Source organism: Paramormyrops kingsleyae, chromosome 21, assembly GCF_048594095.1.
Source record: "Paramormyrops kingsleyae isolate MSU_618 chromosome 21, PKINGS_0.4, whole genome shotgun sequence".
NCBI classification, from domain to species: Eukaryota; Metazoa; Chordata; class Actinopteri; order Osteoglossiformes; family Mormyridae; genus Paramormyrops; species Paramormyrops kingsleyae.
This window is the reverse complement of record NC_132817.1, coordinates 15,308,651-15,331,753: the sequence shown is the minus strand read 5'-3', so window position 1 is coordinate 15,331,753 and position 23,103 is coordinate 15,308,651. Positions and strand designations below refer to the sequence as shown.

Below are 23,103 nucleotides of genomic sequence, written 5' to 3'. Positions count from 1 at the left end.
CCGCCAATCAGAGGACGCGCGGTTCGTTTGAGTTTAAAATCTTTGACTGTGGTGATCGTCAGTAGTCGCGAGACGGTAAAACTTAACGGCGAGAGTCTCTCTAAGTCGGGAATAAACAGTGTATTTCTCTTTATAACTTCGACTAACGTGAAATAAGACGAAGATGTCGAAAAAGCAGATTTACTACTCTGATAAATACACAGACGAAGAGTTTGAGTACAGGTAAGCTAACGAGCTAACGTTAACTACCGCGACTGATGAAAGTCATTGCTGCCGTTTTTCCCCCACGTGAGTTTCGTTGTGCTTTGACTTAGGTCGTTAATTAAACACGTACAGTTTGTTGTAACCGGTTGTGTAGCCGCCTTAAACGATCGTCGTGTGATTAGCGGGAGAAAAACATAATGGGGAAATGTTGGAATCCGGTCCGATGAAACAGCGCTGCTCAAGATGGCTTGAAAAGTTGTAACGCTTCCCCTAACGCGGAATTCTTACCCGTACTAGAGAGATGCATTCTTGTTAGACTTATTTACGTAGCAGTTTGACGTTAACAGACGTATTGGTCTATATACTGTACAGGGATTGACGTAATTGGTACGAACAGCGCAAACAACGAATCATTTTATGTGTATTTGCGTATTTATTTAATGTACACATGCATTGTTGTGACAAATGACCGTGATAGCGTACTTGAATACCAGTTATGTCAATCCCTGTCTTTATTCAACGTCACTCTCGTGGTCAGACTTTTTAAAAAGTTCTATATTTTGTAGAATGGTCTGCTGCGAAAGGCAGCTGGCAGTATTGCTCAGGAGCATTACGCGCGCGTCTAACGCGAATCCCCATTGCTTGTCAACATAACAGGCACGTGATGCTCCCCAAGCAGCTGTCCAAGCTGGTGCCCACATCCCACCTGATGTCCGAGGAGGAGTGGCGAGGCCTTGGAGTGCAGCAGAGCCAAGGCTGGATTCATTACATGGTCCATAAGCCAGGTGAGGAGCAAGCTAAAAAGTAACCAGCGCATTAACTACGCATTAATTACACATTAATTACACATTAACATGGCCTGCATGTAAGACACCTCTTAACTGAGTGGTATTTACTTTTACCTAGTCTGTTTTCTCTTGGTTAAACTAAATGTTTTGATTTCAAAAAGTAAAAATGTATGTTTTTCAGAACCACACATACTGCTTTTCCGAAGGCCTCTTCCAAAAGACTGAAAAAAGGGGACTTCCGGAGACACCAACCTAGATGCAACTGCATATATGTAACAGATTGCAATTTAAAGTTACTGCTGAGTTGTTTCTGTTCATATTATATTTATATTTTGTGCAGTGGGCCTTTTTTGGTTTCATGTTGAGTGAAAAGGACCACATAAGATTCCCCAGGCTGTGTTTTTGTAGGCCAATACATTCCCAGCTTCTGGAAAGGATTCTGTTAGTCTGGCAGGCTCGATTTACAACAGATGTGCCCAAAATGTGGATGGAGGTTAGCCACAGAATGGTTAGGTAACCTTTTTTTTTCTTTTATAAAATACATTAACTTAAAGACGTGGTTCCGAATGGTATTCAGTGTAATATTTATGGGAGACATTATGGGTTAGGCGATGTTACTAAAAAAGGATGGAGAGAAGTCTTGTTTTCTAAAGCCCCTTGACAGTCTTGTTTTCTTTACACTCTATTTAATTTTGAATGTTGTTAAACATTGTGTTTAGACAGTACATAAATCTTTTAATGTACTATTTAAGTTCAGATATATGGCAACTATAAGAGTTTGTTGATGATAAATTCTGTTTTAGTCTAAATACTTGATTCTGTTTTCCTTGAATCAGTTTAGTTTTCTTTTTTCTATGTGAGTATATTTTGTCTGTATTTTTTTCCAATTTTTGTATTATATAAGAAATTGAAAAATGTTTCATTGTCTAATTATTCTTTGGAGTGATACACAATGCAACACTTCATTTTAAAAAGAAATCTGTCATATTTGTGCCATACTTTGCATTTTATAATACATGTAGCCCTATTGGGGAACTTGCCTGTGTTGTAGAAAATAAGGGCAGCAAGTTAAAAAAAAATTAATAAGGTGCTAATATTCCCACTTATGATGTAGTTCCTTAAATTATTTTAAACACATTTCGGGCAGAAATGAGTTACTTCAACAAGTGAAAGAACAGGAAAATGAAAAACTGCACAAGAGTACAGTTTAGCAATTGCATTTCATCCAGATTTGTCCATTTGTATGTAAGCTGTAGCTGGGATATAGGTGTTCAGTCCAGCATACCCACAACCAGGGGAGTGACAAACTCTGAGTGCCTCATACCTAGAGAATAGGAAGGGGGGCGGGGCTTGTGTGCCAGAACCCTTTCTGGGCTGTACGTTCCAGGCCCAGGTCTCTGGGCAGTGTTGCCAGGGCTGCTGTGACGGCCTAGCATGGAGTAAGCAGGCTGCCTTGGCAGGTACACACTGGGGTCTGTGCTATTGTACCTGCCAGGTCCCGGAGTCCTAGCAAAGTCTTCAGATGCTCCCCCAGACCTGCAGCGGCCGGCGACGCTGTACCTGGCACTGCTTGGCTTCTCAAGCACCTGGGAGCCCATGAGCGCCGGAAGTGTGTACTGGTTGGGCGCCGGTACACTGTCTATGGAGCGGTAACGTGTGCGTGACCCCATGGTGTAAGATGGAGGCCTTCGGTGATTGTTGACAGGGGGCGCTCTTTCAGGACTGTAGGTACCTGGCCCTGGCGTCTGGAGAGTCCCAGCTAAACAGAAAGATGTGATATGAATATTCAGGTCAGGTTGGAGAGCATGCAGTGGTAGAACGCATTGCTGCACCCACCACACGACAAAACGCCTCGAGATCCCAGTTGTCGTAAAGAATATTGAATGTATTTGTAGTAAATGTTAAGTGAGTAACATGTACTACAATGTAGAAAATCTCAGTGTGTGCGAAAACGTTTGACTGGTAGTGTAGAACTCCAGGTGGTGGTAGGAATTTTCAGTTAAAGCAGCTGACAGGAACAGATCAAGCCTTCCCTGCCGCAAGCAGCTGGTTCATTGTTCATTGGTCCTCAGCAGTATAATCAGCCATCAGGGAAGGTGACACTTCAATGCAGTTAATCCATTTTCAAAACCATGCCCAATACTAACAAATTCTCTACTGAACTGTTCAAGACAGCAAGGTACAATGCCAAAATATACATATAATGTTACCTGTAATACAAGGTATTACATTAAACAGCATTTTTTCCCGATGTTACAGATTTCTGTGATACTTTTGGAATGTACTTTTCCCCCCAAGTGATTTACATCAATTTCACTTTTTTAATCTGCGCCTGAAACACGTTTTACGGTAATTCCTTACCCCTAAAACAATGTACATCATTGCTCTCTGTGGTGAATTACAGTAGGGATGCGAGAAGCCTGACGATAAACTCACCGGACGCCCTCCGCCTACCCAGGATGGTGAATGCAGGGGCGCTCTCCCTCCCAAAGCGCGTTGTTTTTGCATCAACTTGATACTGGGGGCCGGGACTGGAGTCAATGAAATACACTACACGGCAGAGCCACAAACGGCGGATGGGTTAGATGGAGAGCGAGAAAGGTGCAGAGCGCTGGAAATAATTTGTTTTCATTCTGGGATCTTTTTAATCTGTTATGATATACTACATTATGACTTTATCCTGTGTGGTTGCAATGCTTATTTCTGTTTAATTTTACATAAATGTAAAAAAAAAACGTATAAAGCAGCATGAAACACGATGACAGGATCAATTTCCAGAACAAGCTATTGTCTGAAACACATGGCAGCCATTGACCTTGTCCCCTTTGTGGTGCACTTGCTCCCTCTTGTGGCTGGAGTGCGCCATGACATGATGATCACTACTTTTGCCTGCTGTTAATTCTGCAGCTTTTTGGCGATGGTACGATGTTATTCTACGAGAACATACCTTACGAAACAACGCATTACAAAATAACATCCCAAACTGTCCCGTGAACAGAAAGAGGGGCAATAATACAATGGTGAGATTGAAGTTTTCTTTAAACTGATCTATTCTGCTAACGCGAGATTGGTTATTTTCTTTCATTAGCTACTCATTTAAGCTGAGTTCACCTCGCCCCTGACGTAACTTTTACCATTTAAGCCTATTTATAAAACTGATCCAAGGTCAGCTGCTGAGGGGATAGTGATACGGTGCTCTAAAAATGGCGATACTCACTGCTGTTGCTCATTCTGCTGTGGAAGGAATAGGCAGGACTTGATGGTTTAGTGAAGTCATGACCGATGAGGCCGACAGTCGTTGGGAGGGCGTATCGAGCTGGTCCGGGTCCTGGTGACACACGAAAAAAACACAACTAATCTGCCCCAAATAAACACCCTCCCCCCACTCGTCACCTTGCAGAAACAAACACCTTCCTTAAAGTAAAGATCAGATGTCAAGTTGTCTCAACTAGAGGCCTTTATAGGGGGTGTCAAAAGGGACCTTGATACTCTACAGGACTCCATGGTCCCTCAAAGTGTGGCCTGTGTATCTTTACCTCAAAAGGCTTTTCTGCTTACAAAAACTGGACTCAAGCATGATAAATTTCCTTACTGTTAATGTAAACCTAGAAACTTCTAGAAAGTCTATCACTCTTAGGTAATACATTTCACTGCGAGACATTTATGTCACAAATAAACACTCTTGAATTTTGAAAGAAAATCCTTAAATGCTAAAAACAAAATGCTGTGTCTCATGTCACTAACTTTTTTCGTGATCTGTACAGCAAATCTTGAGAAGACATTTTATGCAGTAATTTCACAGAATTATCAGGTGAATATTCTCACCTAGAATTATGTCTGATGTTAAACAAGAGCTGTAACACATTTTTTTGTTGACATGTGTCTGTTATCCCAGTGAAACTGTGAACTGCACAACACAGAATTCTGGAAGCTTACCTTTTTCTCGGCCAGCAATAATAGGACGTCTTTTCTGTGTTTCTGACATTCTGAATGGTCGCTGGAGAGAAGGTTTAACAGCTGGAGACGTGTAAAACCAGCTCGATTATTCTCCTCTCTGAGAGCAGAACTAGAGATGTTCGGGGAACTGTACTGACAGATTTTGCAGTCCATGTATAACCTTTGACAGTATTTACCACTTACCTCTTTCCTTGTATCAAATGATAAGTCAATCAGGTTAATATGTTGCTGACAGTGTCCAGTAACCAAGGGCTTCTTTTCAATAACATGTCAAATATCTCCTTTCCAAAGGCAGAAGTGTGTAGCTACATCGCAGGATTCAGAAAAAATTCAGGCCAGTTTCCGAAAGTCAGTAATTTTTGTAGCTGACAGGTTGCTGGATATCTGAGGTGAGGGAGATAGAATCAGGAGCCTCCAGAAGCATACAAAATTACAAACGTCCGGATCAATCAGCCGATATGGTTTTTCTTCTCTGTGTCACTTCTTCAATGTCTTGATGGGCATGGAAAATCCTGCTGTTGTTCTAAGGTAAGGGCGGCTAGCTAGCTAGCTAGTACAGAGCTGTTTTGGAATGATGCCGCATTTGAAAGAATTTCTCTTTGGGGAGAAATATTATCAAAGGCAACCAGTAAGTAAATTAACAAATGAAGCCTGCAGATGCAGTACTGTCCACCTCCCATTTAAACTGCTCTGTCTGCTGGAGTCCAGAGCGTTAAATAAGCAGTTGATACACTTAGTAGTGGTGACATCACATAGGTTAGGTCTCATGTAACGTTATCTGAATCAGGCAATCCTTACAGTCACACCTGAAGTAAGCAGACGGTTGCCATGGTGACAGAAGGGGACGTTTCAGCACGAGGTTCTTGCAAGACCTGCACTTTCTGCACTATTTCTCCCATCTGATAGTCAAGAATCTCTTCACCTGCTGACAGGTGAGTAATTGCATTGTCTTAAGTTAACGTAAAATAATGGATGCATTTATCACGCTGGATTTATATAAACTGAAATGTGTGACATTAATGAATCTGCATAGACGTGAGGATCAATTTGTATTACTTCAGTTAGGCTGACAATGAATATCGCCGTGTGTCATTCTCATGAAAATCGTCAACCACAGCTGTGACCAGCGATCTTACATTAATCATTAACTGGCCTCGGACTCAGAGGACGGTCCGGTAACTGGATCCGGTTTATTATTAACGAGGGCAAACACACGGGATCTGACCTATGGCGTGCAGCCAGTCACGGTACCAGAGTTTCGGCTTTCCTCTATACAGGACGGAGTCGACGGGGCTCAGAAATCATACCTAAGGGCCACTCGCTGCAACAGTGCAACAGGAGCAATGCAGCTCACTGCCACGCAAGCACCCACCTTGCTAACCTACACACCATAATTGACACCAGTGTTATTTACTGATCTGCCCGTGTCAATGGAGCACGGTCCTGACCAAGAGTAAGCCGTTTGTCATACGAAGATCTCCGGGTTTTTTGGCTATTTAGAAACTCTGCACCGCAAAATAAGCTTATACTGCAATAACCCGAAGTGCCCTGAGTTCTATAATGGAGTTTATTCCACTTTTTAGATTAACGCTGTTGCTGCTTCAAAATGGAACGATAACCGATAATTAAAATGCATCAAATGGTTCCCGTGGCCTCATAAAATTATGAGGCCACGGTAAGGCTTCCGACTAAAAATACTTATAAAAGGTCTATATAAATATCTATATTAAATCTTTAGTAGTATATATTAATATAAGAACAATTTTTATATTGTTTTGTTGATATTCTTACCATCCACCAGGGGTCAGGCTTCTACTAGGAAATTGAAAACAGATGCTCGGTTTCTATATAACCCATGTTAACTGTAATAATGTTTTGACTAATTTGACCGTGGTAGCATATTGGAACCGATTCCCCAATAATTAGAGCTTTCAAAGCGTTGAGATCTAGCAGGAGTCACAAATTAAAAACCCATTTCAAGCCGAAGGTATAGATGCGGTTTCAAATAACCGCCTCGTTTCTGGAACATGACTTGGCGCCTTGGCTTTAATTATGTTCGACAGATCCTGTGTAAGGATCTAACTTGCCAGGGGCGAGCGGTGTACGAGGAAAAGGCTTGATTAACTGATTGTAACTCATAAGGAACCATGAGTTTTAACTCCTGATTCGTGGGGTCTTTTAGTGCCGTTCGGGTTAAATAATTCTGAGAATCTGCAGTGATGCGCATTTCATCTCTCGGTGTAGTAAAGGCGCAGGAGACTGAGACTGAAGCTCCCCGCGTAAAATACCGATTTGATGGGTATCCCTAGGGGGCGGCCCCGGCGCCAGCCAGCGAAGTGCTCCTCTACAGAGATTTTTTCGGCTTATGTTGTCAGAGCTATTGATTTTTTATCTGACTGCAGTTCCATAGTCCTGCCTGCCTGACTGCTGCAGTTTTATGCCGCAGCAAAAGGTCACTCATTTGTAAACTGCCTTGCCAAGAAACTTATTTTTTTATTATTCCCTTGACATAAATTGGTTGGATAATTACTATTTCAAAATTATAAATGCTATCAAATAGAATTTAGAGTTGTCCTTTGGAATGAAGCAATGGAACAGCCGCTTTTGTAATAAACTATTATTATTGAACAATTAAAACGATCACTCGCAATACTGTAACCAATGCATAACTTAGGAAAGGACATATAATTAAACTTTTAAATATGCTGATACAATTTGGTAAAAAAATAAAGGCAATACATAATATAAACAATCATTCACACAAGGTACGATACAGCACAGCAATCTGAAATTCGGCTGAATAGATTTTTTTTTTTTTTTTTTTTTTTTTTTTAATTCGGCTGAATAGTCAAACAGGCTTCCGCTCCTTGCGTGACATCACGGTTTCTGCATCATCGCCCAATCACAGCCTCCGGAGACGGGGATGGACAGTTCAGCTATTGCCAGTCTCTCTAATCGGGCCTTGACAATGTATTTAGTGATGCGTGGGTTGACTGAGCCTTTCGGTGAGTTCTGGCATTGTTGTTCCTCTCGGTCGGCCCCCTTTAAAATAAACTGGTATAAAAATTGTAGCTTTAAGAAAACTACTGTGGATCATAAGGCAGTAACTGATGTGTTTGCAGGAATTCTCCATGCAGAAATCGCATTAGTTTGAATGCAGTTTGCGATATAGCCCAAGTCTCGTGAGGTATGGCAGTCTTCTCCGTTTGAAGGAAATCAGTTAAATATGGAGGCACTGTAATACCGCGGCATGTGCTCCTTGCGCCTCCTCTCTTGGCGTGTCTGGGGCCCTCAAAGCAGTGCCCTTGATCGACCGCTCCCCTCTCACCTTTTCTCAGCAGACTTCATGACTCACGAACGGCCGTGGAGATTCTGCGAGGTAAATCCAACGGGGCTCACTGCAGACTCGCCTGTGCTTGTTAGCGATTACACACCTGCTGCTCTGCTTCATCACTGGCTATCGCGTTACGTCTTCCAGTACCCCGGCCCTCGCCATCCTCCACCCAACCGCGGGCCACACTGCACTGGCACAATCTGACCACCGCAGTGCCATGCGGCCACTGCACTCGACTTGTGATTCAAATGATAAATAACCAGTAATACTACATTTACACTGAAGCCCCTGACAGACTGTCAGTGTTGGAGAACCTTTTCCGGTTTAAATATGAGTCACTTATTAGCTTCATTCTACGCTGATGGTCCCTCAGCAGCAATAACTGTCCCACTGTGGGTGTTTTTCCCACCGTCCAGGGCACCCTGGGTCCTGTGTTGAGCTGGCAGTTGAGTTTCTGGGCAGCGGGGTTCTGCCGTCATTTGGTTTTCACAGTGTCCCTTGCAGTGTCCCTTGCAGTGTCCCTTGCAGTGTCCCTTTGCAGTCGGATTGCTGTGAATGGGACCCGTAGCCTCCAGCGCAATGTGATCACTGCCTCTCAGCAAACAAGCCTCTAAGTTTATTTTTTTCTTTTTCTAATGTTATGTTTTTCTTCGGTGTGCTATAACTTATCGCCTTGTAGAATCTACAACAAAAAGAGACAAGTTTAGTTTGTGAAACTGGAAGACGCACTAGCAACGCTTTATGTACATTTTTATATATACAGCTCTGGAAAAAATGAAGAGGAAACAGCAAAATTTGTAGTTTCACTCATTTCTTAAATTTATGCGTCTGTGTAAAATACACATTTTTTGTAAACTCCAGCCTGGCTCTTCCCTGTATCTCGCTGATGAAGGGCTTCTTCCTTTTGCTTTATGGGTCTTCAGTCCTACTTCTAGGAGCCTGATACACACTGTCCTAGCAGTGCACTTCACACCTGCACTTAATCTTTCCCATTCCATTTGAAGGTCACTTGAGGTCATCCTCCAATTTATAAAGCACTGCTGGATTGACATCTTCTGGTATTAGAAAGTCACTTCTGCGCTCTGCCTGCCTGGTTTCTGGTCGTTCCCAGTGTCTCCTGCTTCACCTCCTCCTTGCGCACTGCTGTCTTAGAAACTTTGAACCTATGAACAGCCTGATTCACAGTGCAGCCTCTGCCAGCAGAACCAGGATTAAACCAGGATTTAAAAATGCAGATTTAAAAGCAATATAGATTGGTCTCTTATTTTTTCCCAGAGCTGTATTATAAAACATGGCATTGGCTTGAGCAAACGTGCAGGTGAAGGTTAGAGTAAAGAAATTGCTGCTTACCTACCTGGTTGCGCGTCTTATGCGATTTCTGCAGCCAGACACGCCACTGATCATACAGCTTGATGGTCACGCCGCTGCAGCCGTACGTGTGCTTCCGCACCCAGCCGAAGAACTGCTTCAGCTCCCGGCGCAGCGTGGCGTTCTGCTCGCCCGCCTTCGGGTCACATGACCCACTCAGCAGCCGCTCTAGGCAGGGACCGCTGGCTGTTAGATTCACTCTCTGCGCTATACAGGGCTCTTAAGGTGCAACACACCACATAATATTAAAAGAACATATTTTTTTTAATTCAGAGACTTACAAATGTACTTATTTATACAGGTGGATGTAAGGATAAAGTATAGTTATGCTGCTTTCTGTATTTTCATTTTGTATTATGTTATTCAGCCTGATTGAAAGTTCAACATACCTAAATAAATGAACAAACAAGAAAAAAATGAATTTATAAATGAATAAATATATAAACAAACAAATAATTAAATAAAGTGTTTCTAATTCTTTATAAATAATTCTGCACTGCACTGACAGGTCCTGTTCTGATCCCAGCCTGGATCACTTCAGGGACCTTTCAGGTCTCCAGACTGCTCCCTTAACTAGTCTGTGACGTGCTCTACCCTTTCTCACCACTAAGGGGCGTCGAGGCGGCCGTGGGGCTGCTCCAGTCACTCCAGATGCCCGGTCTCCTGGAGCCGTAGATGCCCACTGGGTTGCAGCGCACCTGGACGAAGTAGACCGTGCCTGGCCTAAGGCCGGCCAGCCGGCAGGACGTCTGATTGCCGACATCGTCCACAACCTGTGAGCAATCAGCACAGTCACTGTATGTGGATGCTATGAATTTAGCAAGTGACACAATTGGGAGCACGGGATGAATACCATCGCTGCTTGTGTGTGTTTACGTCAGTTTCCTCCCCCAGTCCGAAAGCACGCAGCTGACCCCTGTATCTAAACTGGCAGAATAAATGGCATATGTGAGTCTGTGTGTCTGTGTGTCTGTGCCCCGTGTTGGATGGGCACCACCAATGTGAGTCTGTGTGTCTGTGCCCCGTGTTGGATGGGCACCGCCAATGTGAGTCTGTGTGTCTGTGTTTCTGTGCCCCGTGTTGGATGGGCACCGCCAATGTGAGTCTGTGTGTCAGATACACTCCAAAATCTTATGGAAAGCCTTCCTAGAAGAATGGCAGCAGTTATAGCTGCAAAGGGGGGGGCAACTCCACTTTGATGCCTATGGATTTAGAATGAGACGTCATAAAAGTTCCTGTAGGTGTAATGGCCAGGGGTCCCAATACTTTTCTCTATATTGTGTACAAAACTGTTGCAAACTTTTCCACACAAAAAGTTTAGTGACTGAGAAATGCATAAAATATATGTAGAGTGCTGGTTTGCAGGCCAGGCCTACCTTCCAGTCTGCACTGTCCTCCAGCCGGTAGCGGATCTGGTACTTGGCCTGGAAGAGGAAGTCCTTCAGGGCAGGGGGGTTACTCCATCGTACGCTCAGCTGGTCGTCCAGCTCCCCCACCCGACTGACCTGGACATCTACGGGGGGGTCTGTGGTCACTGCGGTGGACAAAAACACAGACATGCACCTTTCGACATGGGCATGGAGCAGCAGCACGGCTGAGTGTGACCGGTGTGACACTGTGACCCTCAGATATCATCTCTAGGTGACAGCAGAGGCCACAGTATAGCACGGTGAAGTAAATGGTAAATGGTCTGCATTTATATAGCGCTTTTCTACTCCGACAAGCACTCAAAGTGCTTTACAACTCATGCCTCACATTCACTCAATCACGCTCTCATTCATACACCGGTGGTGGGGGCTACCATGCAAGGCGCCAACCTGCACACCGGGAGCAATTTGGGGTTTAGTGTCTTGCAATGCAGTGGTTGTGGGTTTGAATCCCTGGGAGCACACGTACATTAGAACCCTTCTCTCTATTTAAGGTTCCCATACGTCCGGGTCTCCCTGGACTGGCGTTTTGGGTCCCCATCCAGGTGGTTTTTCATAAATCGGCGCTTTGTCCGGCTTTAGCGCTGCAAACCCGTATGACCCGGTGCTGCAAGTTACAGTGGAGCACCGAGGAAGGAAGGAAAAGGCACCAATTTCCGACATACAGCAGCCACTCAGGATGATCTCGCAGCGTTTGCAAAGCTCATGCGCGCGTTTACTTGAAAATCTAAACGTTATCAACACCCCTACGTGTCACGTTGCTCACGAGTGACGTCAAATTCCAGAAACCGTTGGCATTTTGACACTTTATTTTTGCTTTCATGTGAGCAGTGAATTGTGTCGTTTGCTTGAAGTTTACCAAGCTTTAGCTTAGCGTTTTGTGACTTTTGTTGAAAAAGACTTGCAAACACGTGCATTGCGTCAATTGTGCGTAGATTGTAAAACGAGAGTCAAGTGTACGGGTACAGAATGCAAATTTTCATTTTACAGGGTGGTTAGAGAAAAAACATTAATATTCATGAGAGATGCTGTATCTGATTGGTTGGTGAAAGTGAAAACTCATTAATATTCGGTTCCCCGAACACATCCTCTTTTTCACCTCACCAAATATGGTAACCCTACCTTTACTGGAAATCACTTTGGGGAAATGTGTCAAATATGTAACTTAGTCTGAGTCAGCTTGTAGCCAATCCCAGGAAGCACAGGCCTCAAGGCAAGAAAAAACCCTGGCTGGGATGCCAGGTTGTCTCAAAGTACACGCATACACCGTACTGACAATCTAGACATTCCAGTTGACCCGAACTCATGCCTTTGGACTGTGGGAAGAAACCGGGGTAACCAGAGGCAACCAACACAAACACAGGAAAAACACGCACAGACAAAGTCATAGAGGCGGGATTCAACCCACTGTGCGACTATGCTGCCCTTGAAAAAACCCTCTGTAAGTCCATCCATCCATCAATCTATCCATCATCTAATCAAGACTCACGCAGTCCTGCGTGACCCCGACTCACCCCGGACACAGACTACTCTCCAAACTGAGGTTCAGCTGAAGGTAGGACTGCCAACGGCTGGTTTCAGACCAGCGTCTACCCCCTATGAAATACGTACCTCTGCAATTACACGTCTACTTTTGTGAGTGCCTTTCTTCTGTTTTTTTGCTGTCTAATTCAGACACACTTACTTGTTCCCGATTGGATGGCGTAAGTAAGAATTCCTATGTAATGATGTACAAAAGGCAAATAAAAAATCTTGAATCCTGGTTGGGGTCTCGTGGCTGGAGTTTGTCCAAGACAGCAGAGTCTGGGCTCAAGTGCAGGTCACATAAAGGCACACACGCATTCACATGCTATGGGAAATATATACACAATAATTAACCTAACTGCATGTCGTTGGGCTATAGAATGGGCAATATTCAGAAGAAATCTGGGTGTCACTAGGAGAACATGCAATCTCCACATAGCCCAAACCCTGGTTCTGTGTAGGAACAGCACTACCCACCGGGCCACCAAACTGCCTTTGAAACAACCTTTGGAACAGTGAAATCACTATCCCTAGTACAGTGTGCAAATCAAGACTGATTAAAATGCATTGTGACCTACAGGCCAGTGACGTACGGTGTCTGACATCTTTGATCCGATGGAAACCTCATTTGTTTCTCGCGTGAGATTCCAAACACAGATGCTCAAAAGTGGTTACTTTGACTCTCAGCGTCTGCACCATTGCCGGTTCGCTGTTTTAAACAAAACCCACGTTACGCCACAACAAGAAACTGGGGGAGATAGTCAAACTCCCAGCACAATAACATCAGACAGATTTGCGTGGGTATCGCTAAACACGAGTACTTTCTGTTTTTCTTTCGTTGAAGGATGCATCACCCAAGAGACGGCATTTTTGTTGGATTTCTAACTTGCCTGGATAGCTCCCCCCCTCAGCGGGGGGTGTATATACGTAAACGCAATCTCCTCCTGGCTCGACCTGTTCGTCAAAGCCAATACCACCACTCCCCTTTAATGGCTGCTACGCTACGGACACACAGCTATTATCCCCGAATTAAACACAAGGCTGAATGTTGAGTCTGAATCGGTGACTAGTGTTGATCCTCATGTGGTTCATCTCCACTCTCACCCGCCACGCTCCCATCTCCACCCCCACGCTCCCTCCTCGATGTTTACCAATCCATCCACTGGGAATGCAGGGCAACTCATCTTAGCGTCTGTTAAAACTACCAGTCCGCTCACTGTTTATAGCCGGGCAATTGTAGATTTGAAAAAAAAAAAACATTCTCACCATTTGCAAATGGGCTAAGTACTTTAATGCAACCGGTCAAGGGATCCTCAAATAAACATTTCAACACGGGCCGGTTCGACTTGCTGGAATATATGCCTTAATGTCCTGTTTCCATTCCCGGAATGCACGCCGGTTTTGGCCATTTCGCCCTGAGCTAATCATGAATGAATTCTGGAAATTAACATTTCCGTAGCCAGGGAAGGCGAAAGAATGAAGCGGAAGGGTTGCGTAACGCCCCCGGCATCCTCAGCGTGAGGCACGTTTCGGCCTTTACCTCCTCTCTTTCAGTCATTCCTTCTTCTCTGACACTTCAGGCTACAACCAAAAGTGACGGGACTCAAACTTCATGATGCCCCCCCACCCATCCATTTGGCCCCAGTGGTGCTGTTAACTCCCCTGGCAGAATGGATAAAATCGCTTCATTTGGATATTTCATAGCTATTAATATGTGTTTAGATGCGAGACCAGTAGAGAATGGGATATTGTAGGCCAATCCCATACTTCCCCAGCCTCTCTGATAGCCTGAGCTGTAATCTTTAACTAGTCACGCTTGAAGGATTTCTGTGGTGTTTGGATTATCGGGCGTTGGGGGTGTGGATGAGTTCATCCAATCGGAAGGATGGTCCTGCCAACCATTACAAGAGGAATTTGTCCTAAGCACTGTTTGGTCCTTCTGGAGGGGGCACTACAATTTTTTATCCACCCCCTGTTCCCAGCACCCAGAATCACGCGGCTGTGCTCCAAACAAAATTCTCCAACTCACCCACGTCGAGGATGTCCAGGGTGATGATGTCAGAGGTGGCCGTTCCCAGCTGGTTGGAAGCCTCCACCCAGATTTCGTAGGGGGTGAAGAGCGCCAAGTCTCGGGGGATGTAGCAGCTGTACAGCTGTCCCATACTGTAGTGTTCGCACTCTTTCTCCCGGCCGTACCACCTGTGCATCACCCACAGAATCCCATGATGGACCCAACACTGCGGTTTCCATGGTTACCATCATTCCCTATTCCGGAAGCGGAGGTTAAGCCGCATCAGGGATAACTTCAAAACCTGATGATGCGTGAATGGAAATTTTGCCTTTTACATCAGACTGAAATGCAAGCCTTTCCAGAACCACAGAGCAGCACTCATCAGCAGAAGCTGAGAACCCTACCTGAGCCGGTACTTCAGTCTGTATTCGGTCCTTATAAAGGCCTCCCCCTGTCCACCGGGGGCCCACTTACAGGTGAGGTCCTTTGTGTTTCGGGACCAGCAGGTTAGGTTCACTGGTTTCTCGGGGGGCACTGGGGACACAAAGGGGGGGGGGGGGGGGGGGTTACATTATGTCCTGCTTTTGTGTTGTTTTCCTAAACATTGTTCGGTGACACTAAAGCAGTCATCATAATGCATTATAGATACCGTCATAATGCATTAAAGTGCATTCATAAAGTATTATAAGCATGGCTATAACTAATTATAAAAAGGCATAACACATTACAACCATATTTATTATGCATTATGAATGCTCTATGAAGACGCCATGAATAATGCACTATTGATTCCTTCATAATGCATTATAACAGCTTATACTAATCATTATAATGCATTATGAGGGTACCGATAGTGTATTACACTATAAAGAACTATAAAGAACATTCGTAATTTCAGTGCATTATGAAGGTATCTATAATGCATTATGAAGGTATCTATAATGCATTATATATGACTGCTCTAAGTAAAGTGTTACCCTTTGTTCTTTGAACTTACAGTATTACATTCAAACAGAAATAGCCATATGTGTTTCAGGGTATTAGGCAAATTAACTGAATGATAAACTGTCCAGATTAAAGCGGAGGACAGCTGGAACAACCCATGTAAACAGTCCCTGGTTCAAAGGGTTAATCTTCAAGAGACGCTGCCTGACCATACAAGTCGAGTGCTGGTGAGGCGACACCGAATTTAGACTGAAAATAATGTCTTGACTTCCAAGTGCTTCAAACTTCATTTTTTCCCTTGCTGTCATGCCCACTTAATTTCTGGAGGGATTCCAGGAGGCACTCAGCCGTGCCGAACGCTGGGGCCGCCGCGCCTGCCCCCTTCCTCCCCCCTTCCTGCCCCCTTCCTGCCCCCTTCCTGCCTCTGCCCCCCTGCCATCGGGTGAAACCACCCTGAGATTCCTTTTTTTTTTGTTGCGCTTTGTACAGACCTTGTCCCCTCCCTGTGCCTCGGGCTGCCTGCGCGTCTGCCTGCGTGCGTCTGCGCGTCTGCCTGCGCGCGTCTGCGTCACCCTGTAAGTTTGCCTGTCGTCATACGCACTCTTCCCTGTGCATCTCTGCCCGGTGCTCCTTTGTGCACCTCTCTTTTACACGTACGACGCCCCCTCCCTGCTAATTCAAGCCACCCCCCCCCCCAGTCACAGGGCTCCTATCTACTAATCCTATCTAACAGTCACGCTGAGGACTGATTCCCTGGTATGTCAGGTGTAAACTTAAAAAGTGTCACAGATTCCTGATGCTGAGTTTCAGAACCACTACAGTAGGAGTTCCGGACCCTGGGTCTGTGGACTGGTACCGGTCCAATTCCCAAAAATCAACAATATATTTTCAGTTTTTTACAACCCTTCACATTGGTGTGTTCTGTTCGCATTTGAAAAACATGCAAACGGTTACACTTATTAAATCGCCGATCGTTCCACCACTACCCCTTCAGACGGTTTGCCGGTCTGAGACATTATTTGACATTTTTGCGTGCTGTAAGCTGGTCCACAGACACCAAAAGGTTAGGAACCCCTTCCCTACTGGACAGATCTGTACAATGTAGGATGGCCTGGTGCAACACCCCACTGCCCCCCTTTCTCTCCGCCAGGCAAGACTTACTGCCCACATAGAGGCAGGAACCAGCCAGAACGTGCCCCCCACCGCCGTGGCACACCAGGTTGTCGCCGGAGGGCTGTCGGGAGCCGCTGAGGTGGGGTAGGGTGACCGTGAGCGCCGTGGGCCCCGCCACGCTGTAGGCGCCGCTGGGCAGCCGCTGCCCGTTCAGGGTCCAGAAGAGCTGGCTGGCATGCAGGCCCAGCTCAGAGCTCACCGAGCAGGTGGCTGTCAACGTGGAACCGATGCGCAGAGCGGGGTCCTGGGGGAAGATGGCCGCCGCCTCTGGGAAAGCATGGGCAGCACTGATAAACGCAGGTCAAAGGTTAAGGACCGGCACGTGTGAGCTGTAAGACAGGGGTCACCGATTCAGGTTCCCAGGTCTTGTACGCCTGACAAGGGAGGGGCGGGGTTTATAAATGAAGAAGCAAGACAGGAAATGTGTTGGTTCAAGTCCCAGCTGTTGTCCATCATGGTAAGTTCCTTAGCTGGGGTATATAAATAAATAAAGAATTTCGATTCGTCATAAATAATAGTTTGTACAAATTTTAGCCATTCACATGAGAAAGAGCATCTCCTAAAAGCAAAAACGCTAACTGATGCATTGTGGGTCCCAGGCTTTCAGCACCAAAGCAGGTAATTGGATCGCGGCTCACATATGCGGCGACTCTGCCGGAGATTTACGGGAAAGGCTCTGAAAAGAGTTTCACCGTTTTCACCACAGCAAACAGCGCTCATGAAAAACTCTTGGAGGGGGGAAAAAACAACGCAACATGTGGGGAGCAGGACGCGGTGGGCGGGGCCTTGCCGGGACACATGGGGGTGGGGGGGGAGCAGAGCTCCAGCTGTGAGACTACAACAGCCACCGTCATACAAGCACATGTCCCTGCAAGAGGCCACCGTCTGCCTGACAGAGTCTCTCAGGCCCACCCCGGCCCACCAAATCCATCTAATGAATTCGTCAAGTCTTTAACTAAACCAGCTGTCCTTCTGTATGCGGTCTAGCTACCACCAAAGGTGATTTAATCCTGGTGCATTCACGCTTATGCGGCACAGGTTATCAGAAGTTCATTGAAGCGGTCCTTTACTGGACCTCCATAGTGAAGGCCGTTCAATTTTTTTGGCCTGTATACGATAAAATATGAGTGTATAGTATCCTATTTGCCTGGCGCTTCAATTATTTGGTGCATAAGGTCAAACGTTTCAGCATATCACAAAGCGCTCTTTCTGATGTATTCAGATTTATTACTGTCTGTAGTGTGTGTTTTTGGTCATAATGAGTAACATCTTGGCATAATGTATAACATCTGTATTAGGACAGGGATACAAGTACACTACTATAAAATATCACGAACGCTGCCAAAGCGCAGAAGGCACAAGCCCCGGTCTTTGCTAGACCCTGTTATGTACAGCCAACCAAAACGAGAAAAGGTTGAGCAATTGAATGTCACAGCCAGAAGAACCATCACGGGTTACTGATGACGACGACGCAGGAACGTAAACACCAGCGCTGTAATCTAAATACGCTCATGAAAGCGGCAATTAGCTTTATTTGTTACTTTATGTCTGTTATGTGGCTGGTGTCTGAATAGGAAGTGGGTAATAAAACACAATGGCGTTCAATGAAGAGAGATCATCCCACGGCCAAGGTCATAAAGCAGACTCTCCAGCCTTATTTATAGTGAGAGCTGCTTCTTCAAAGGAAATAATCAGGAGAGCTACGAAGCGACATTAAAAGTTATTGACCCGGCGGGGGGGGGTGATGGCGACAGTAGAAGTCGTCGATTAATTCTTAGATTAATATTCCTCCTTTCATGTCGAGTCCGCAGCACATCTCCATACCGTCTTTGTTTGGTTTGGGCGCGTGACAGCCGATGAGATTTGCACCCCGGCGTTCACGTGCATGAGCAAAATTAGAAAAGAAAAAACTAAATTAGCATATTCGATCCTTTTTCTAAAAAGTGTTCTGCGAGCTGATGATCATCGGCTCCCCGTTGGGTGCTGGTAGCTCACGAGCAATGCGTTGGCGACCACTGTGATAAAGGTTTCGCTCAAATAAAACAGAAAACATGACGTGTTCTACAGTAATTGCGGGATGCCGATGCTGCTGTAACGACAGAAAATGTAGGCTTGTTTTCATTATCTATATTTGCATTATCGGCCTGCCAGGAAGTAAGAAAGGCCTCTAATCTTTGTGTTTGTTTACATGTAGGCTATTTATCCGATGCTCTCCTCCCACCTGGCGATCAAGCCAGCCTCGATTTCCATCCGTCTGTCGGATAAAAAGATCCAGTCACTACACCACCAGCTTCAGGCAGCAGGAATGCTGACCTAGTACCTGAATAAGTATAGGTGTCCAATGAAGAACGGCAAATGCACTTAAGACATAAAATATGCGCAGGCCGCTTTAGTGAGGACACCCATGAATGGACCAAATACCGAGATCCACGCTGAGAAAAAGTAGAACTACAGTGATTTCAAAAGTAACTATTGCCGCACTCTTTCAAATCATACGTTAGTAGTAGATAATCAGTGACACCAACCAGGAATTCCTTTGTAAACTGAGTATCATAAACATCAGCGCTGGTCTAGTGATGTCTGAAATATTAAAGAGTCAACGTTTCCAATATGGGGTTTCAATGCCCAACGCACTGCTACACAATTCTCTGTAACACTCTTTCGAACAATCGGAGCCAAAAAATATGTTGGGAATCTTATATTGTCGTTAATTGTGGGTATTTGTATGCTATAAAATTGCATATATAGGCCTATTCTTTTAGCTATTATGGGTATCCACTCAATAATGTGCATTTTATTAATTTCAGGACTGTTCCATTAGATTACTTAATAAGTATAGTATTTGTTTAATTTCATGTTTAGGCCATACTATTATGTTTTATGGAGTACCTTTATAAATAGTAGGTGGGCGGAATACTATCGATCGCTGTCACAGTGAACTTTTAATATTTTGATATTGAAAGTATGCTATGTATATGATGTGGGTAAAAAGCATTAATTATATTGACAGTCACGTATGGAACAGCTGGTCTCATAAAAACTTTTTCTCATCTTGTTTCAACTAGGCTAAAGTAATCATTATTTAGGCCTTGTCCTTTTCTTATAAAGGTTATAACCTGAAGATCTTTTGAAAAATATTTAAAAGTTTCTATGGCATATGTTAAAACATTATGTACAAAATTAAGCCTTTAAACGAAGCCAAAGCTATACTAAAATGGCGTGTAAGCGAATGTAAGTGAAGTATGCAGGAATGGAAAAGATGTGAATTTTCTTGTTGCGTTAATTGAAAACGTTGACACGTTTTAATAATTTTAATCTATTTGTTTTAATGACAACAAATCTCTCTCCTTCCAAAGCCAATTCTTAAATATACTCCAAATAACACCTGTGATTTATGTAGACTCAGCTAATTATGTTAAGGTTACGTTACTTGTAAACAGCTAAATCACCGTGTCTCAGAAAGTCATGTGTGTTTGAGCTTATGTTTATGCTAAAGGGCCCGTTTTACAGTATTAAAAAACCAAATAATGCCAATCAGCTAAAGGATGTTTTGTTACAGGTCAAACAGCTTTAACCTTGTGTGCTAAACATATCATTTCTCACAACCAAGAGCCCAAAAACACGCCGATTCTCAGGTACGCAAAGTATAACTCCCTGTTTATTATTAACTTTGTAAAACACATTTAGAAATATATATGAGGATTTAACATATTATTAATTCCTTGTTTTATGCGTTCACCTCCAGCATTATTACTTTTACTATGAATCTTTCATTATACGAGAAATTTAAGCATTTTTATTAATATGCTAGTATTAAATTCGCAATTTCATTTCATCACAGACTGCTTCAACGAAATGTTGGCTTCCGTCTTTGTGTAAGAGCGACTCCGCGGACGATCGTCCACGTAACTCGAAATAATAAGTCTGATTAAAAATTGCCACAATTACAGCGCAAGGTTGCTTACAGGAGGACTCGGCAAAGCAAGACCTTTATTTTTCTACTTACGTGTCGCAGAAGACAGCACGCGAGGAACGTACAGAACAAGGAGCAGCACCGCAATCATATTTAAAGGAACTTCTGTGCTCTTTCAGTTTTCCTCTCTCCTCCGTTCGTGCTCCTTCGCAGATGTATGTAAGGGGCGTTTTGCACGGAAAGAAGAAGCGCTCGAAAGGTGCCGAAGCCTTTTCTACTGCTGTTTGTCCGGCACTTTCAAAGAGTAAAGGTATTTATAGAGAAACGTGTGCCCCCTACCGAAGATTTGTCCTGTTTGGCTTAATTATAGGCTTGATATATCTCACAACCGTCCCATTCAGTTGGTTTGGTGTGCAGTGAAAGCACGCCTCAGCAGCTAGCTAAAACACACAAGTTGATACTTTCCAAGCCCCTCCCTTGTCTTCCCACTCAGTCGCTAGACTTTTTTTTTTTGCCTCTTTCTTTTCTTTTTCTCCTTTCTATTTCCCCCTCATTCTTCTGTCCTTCTCCGGCCGGTATAAGCTTCGTCGTCAAAGACTGCGGCATTTTCCACGATCCTCCAACATTTTCGCTGCAAGTCTAGTGGGCTCATGAGTCACGGGAGATTTGGCGGAACCTGTGCGGCTTGGGGAAGGGTGACAGACAAGCTTCTTTCGGAGAAAGAAAAAATATTGCGTAATTCTGCTTTCCTTGTTTTTATTATTAATTGAAAAAAAATCTTTGCCTTGGGCAACGAGAACACTTGAGGAGATCCAAGTGAAGACTATGATGTATTTATTTTGACAATGTGGTGGGTGAAACGTCTGCCTCTCAAGTTAAACAGAATCATTCGGTTTCATATACAGGTATATGCTTCATTTGAACTTGTAATAGATCCTCTAGAGCCGGTAAAATACTGTCTTCTACACATATCACACATATTAAAACTGAGCGAATGGACAAATCCCCAGTCAGCCTAATCCTCTTGGGAACAAGTTATGATCTTAGCATATTGTGTCAATGTAGGAAAAATATAGAACACACACACACACACACATATATATATATATATATATATATATATATATATATATATATATATATATATATATATATATACAATACATATATATTTTTTTTCTTTTTCTTTCTTTTCAGCTTATCGCGGGAAAACTTTGGAAATAACAGTTTCAATGATATAACAAACAGTATTAACTTAAGAAGCATTATTAGTATTTATCATATTAGTAAAAATAGATAGGGAAATTTTCGATTAGTGTATTTCATGCAGAATAATAATGAGAAAAGTTGACTTACAAATGTTAATATCAACATTAATGGAATAAAAATGTAGTTGCAGACATCAGACGCGCCGACGCTCAGCTTGAATATCAAAAGCTGACGTTTTGACTCGCGGCACAGACTGGAAACAAGTTCTCGATGGATCTGTGGTGTTACCTGATGATTCACCACATTGCACACTTTTGACATCACTTCCCCAGGTAAAGCGGAACGATAGGCCTCGTGCGCGCATCAGCCACCTTCTTCTTCTTATAGTGCGTAATACTTATAAAACTTTTAAGTCGACTTAAAAACTTTCTCCTAAAGCACTTTTAATTTCGGATATTCCGTATCATTCGTTTTGTATTTGCATTTGTTTGTATCTGCACTCATTCTAATTTCTAACATTTGAATCTGACAGATGTTCTGCTATCTCATGTATGTCTTGTTTATTTAAAATCCCCTAGTTGGGATGAATTTACAAATGGAATATCCGCCATAACAGCATTATTCTAATTACCTGGCGCAACAGTGGTGTCATGTAGGCTATGTATTTTAAAATGTATAGGTTCTCAATCCGTTTTCAAATTGCCCTGAACCACGACGCCTGTTACAGCTCCGCGGCGCTGTTGAAACTCGTGCCTTGTTCAGTTATCCAACTTACTGATTTTTGTCGTAAAAATGACCACTCACCGAAAAGTTTAGCAGTTAGACCTTGACTAGGTTTTCTGCCCCTCAGGCGTTCCAAAAATCACTTTTGTGATTCGTTTTACAGTAGCACGTGTCTTTTCTTGTACAGTGACATAAATGAAGACCGGCAAAAAATACAAAGATTAATTTACAAATGAAATATCCCATCAAGAAGATTCAAAGTCGAACCGCATATGTAGCTTATATGCGTCACTAAAATACTTTAAAAAATGAATTTATTGTGTGTTTTCAACTTTTGTAATAAACAAATATTACTATTATAGAAATTTTCTTGATGTAATATACTTCTGTCAACATAATCATCACAATATGTTTTCTCAAAATTAATACAATTTATTATGAGCTACTGATTATTAATCTGTCAAGTCAGTGACAAAGACATGCCGGGGTGCACATTTCAATTAGCGGATAGAGAATAGCTGATTAAT

At 43.6% G+C, this 23,103-nt stretch overlaps 3 protein-coding genes across 4 annotated transcripts; 1 reads left to right on the top strand and 2 right to left on the bottom strand.

The window, feature by feature from the left end:
- Positions 1 to 13: 13 nt before the first annotated feature.
- cks2 (CDC28 protein kinase regulatory subunit 2) lies at positions 14 to 1,909 on the top strand. The gene is made up of 3 exons (XM_023798081.2): positions 14 to 222; positions 862 to 989; positions 1,174 to 1,909. The coding sequence occupies exons 1-3, from the start codon at positions 164 to 166 to the stop codon at positions 1,215 to 1,217; spliced, it is 231 nt and encodes a 76-aa protein (XP_023653849.1). The 5' UTR covers positions 14 to 163; the 3' UTR covers positions 1,218 to 1,909.
- Positions 1,910 to 1,931: 22 nt separating this feature from the next.
- Positions 1,932 to 5,613, bottom strand: odf3l2a (outer dense fiber of sperm tails 3-like 2a). The gene is made up of 5 exons (XM_023798040.2): positions 5,133 to 5,613; positions 4,929 to 5,046; positions 4,210 to 4,320; positions 3,429 to 3,542; positions 1,932 to 2,751 (listed from the first exon to the last, which is right to left on the bottom strand). The coding sequence occupies exons 2-5, from the start codon at positions 4,975 to 4,977 to the stop codon at positions 2,264 to 2,266; spliced, it is 762 nt and encodes a 253-aa protein (XP_023653808.2). The 5' UTR covers positions 4,978 to 5,046; positions 5,133 to 5,613; the 3' UTR covers positions 1,932 to 2,263.
- A 2,175-nt stretch (positions 5,614 to 7,788) lies between these two features.
- Positions 7,789 to 21,309, bottom strand: crlf1a (cytokine receptor-like factor 1a). 2 transcript variants are annotated; one of them, XM_023797999.2, is made up of 8 exons: positions 20,738 to 21,309; positions 16,720 to 16,998; positions 15,018 to 15,147; positions 14,632 to 14,801; positions 11,028 to 11,185; positions 10,256 to 10,424; positions 9,634 to 9,819; positions 7,789 to 8,965 (listed from the first exon to the last, which is right to left on the bottom strand). In XM_023797999.2, exons 1-8 carry the CDS (start codon positions 20,793 to 20,795, stop codon positions 8,949 to 8,951), a joined length of 1,167 nt encoding a protein of 388 aa, XP_023653767.2. In that variant the 5' UTR covers positions 20,796 to 21,309; the 3' UTR covers positions 7,789 to 8,948. The 2 variants fall into 2 exon arrangements, with proteins under 2 accessions (XP_023653767.2, XP_023653766.2); XM_023797998.2 differs by having other exon boundaries at positions 9,638 to 9,819.
- Positions 21,310 to 23,103: the final 1,794 nt, after the last annotated feature.

Excerpts from the sequence above, each read along its gene's own strand:
- crlf1a (XM_023797998.2), bottom strand. The coding sequence starts at position 20,795 with ATGATTGCGGTGCTGCTCCTTGTTCTGTACGTTCCTCGCGTGCTGTCT. Across the intron at positions 11,186-14,631 it reads CCTGGACATCCTCGACGTGG|TGACCACAGACCCCCCCGTA; the intron begins GTGAGTTGGAGA and ends TGTCCACCGCAG. Across the intron at positions 10,425-11,027 it reads AGGACAGTGCAGACTGGAAG|GTTGTGGACGATGTCGGCAA; the intron begins GTAGGCCTGGCC and ends GATTGCTCACAG.
- odf3l2a (XM_023798040.2), bottom strand. The coding sequence starts at position 4,977 with ATGTCAGAAACACAGAAAAGACGTCCTATTATTGCTGGCCGAGAAAAA. Across the intron at positions 4,321-4,928 it reads TATTGCTGGCCGAGAAAAAG|GACCCGGACCAGCTCGATAC; the intron begins GTAAGCTTCCAG and ends GTGTGTCACCAG. Across the intron at positions 2,752-3,428 it reads GGGTAGGCGGAGGGCGTCCG|CTGGGACTCTCCAGACGCCA; the intron begins GTGAGTTTATCG and ends CTTTCTGTTTAG.
- cks2 (XM_023798081.2), top strand. The coding sequence starts at position 164 with ATGTCGAAAAAGCAGATTTACTACTCTGATAAATACACAGACGAAGAG. Across the intron at positions 223-861 it reads GACGAAGAGTTTGAGTACAG|GCACGTGATGCTCCCCAAGC; the intron begins GTAAGCTAACGA and ends TCAACATAACAG. Across the intron at positions 990-1,173 it reads TTACATGGTCCATAAGCCAG|AACCACACATACTGCTTTTC; the intron begins GTGAGGAGCAAG and ends TATGTTTTTCAG.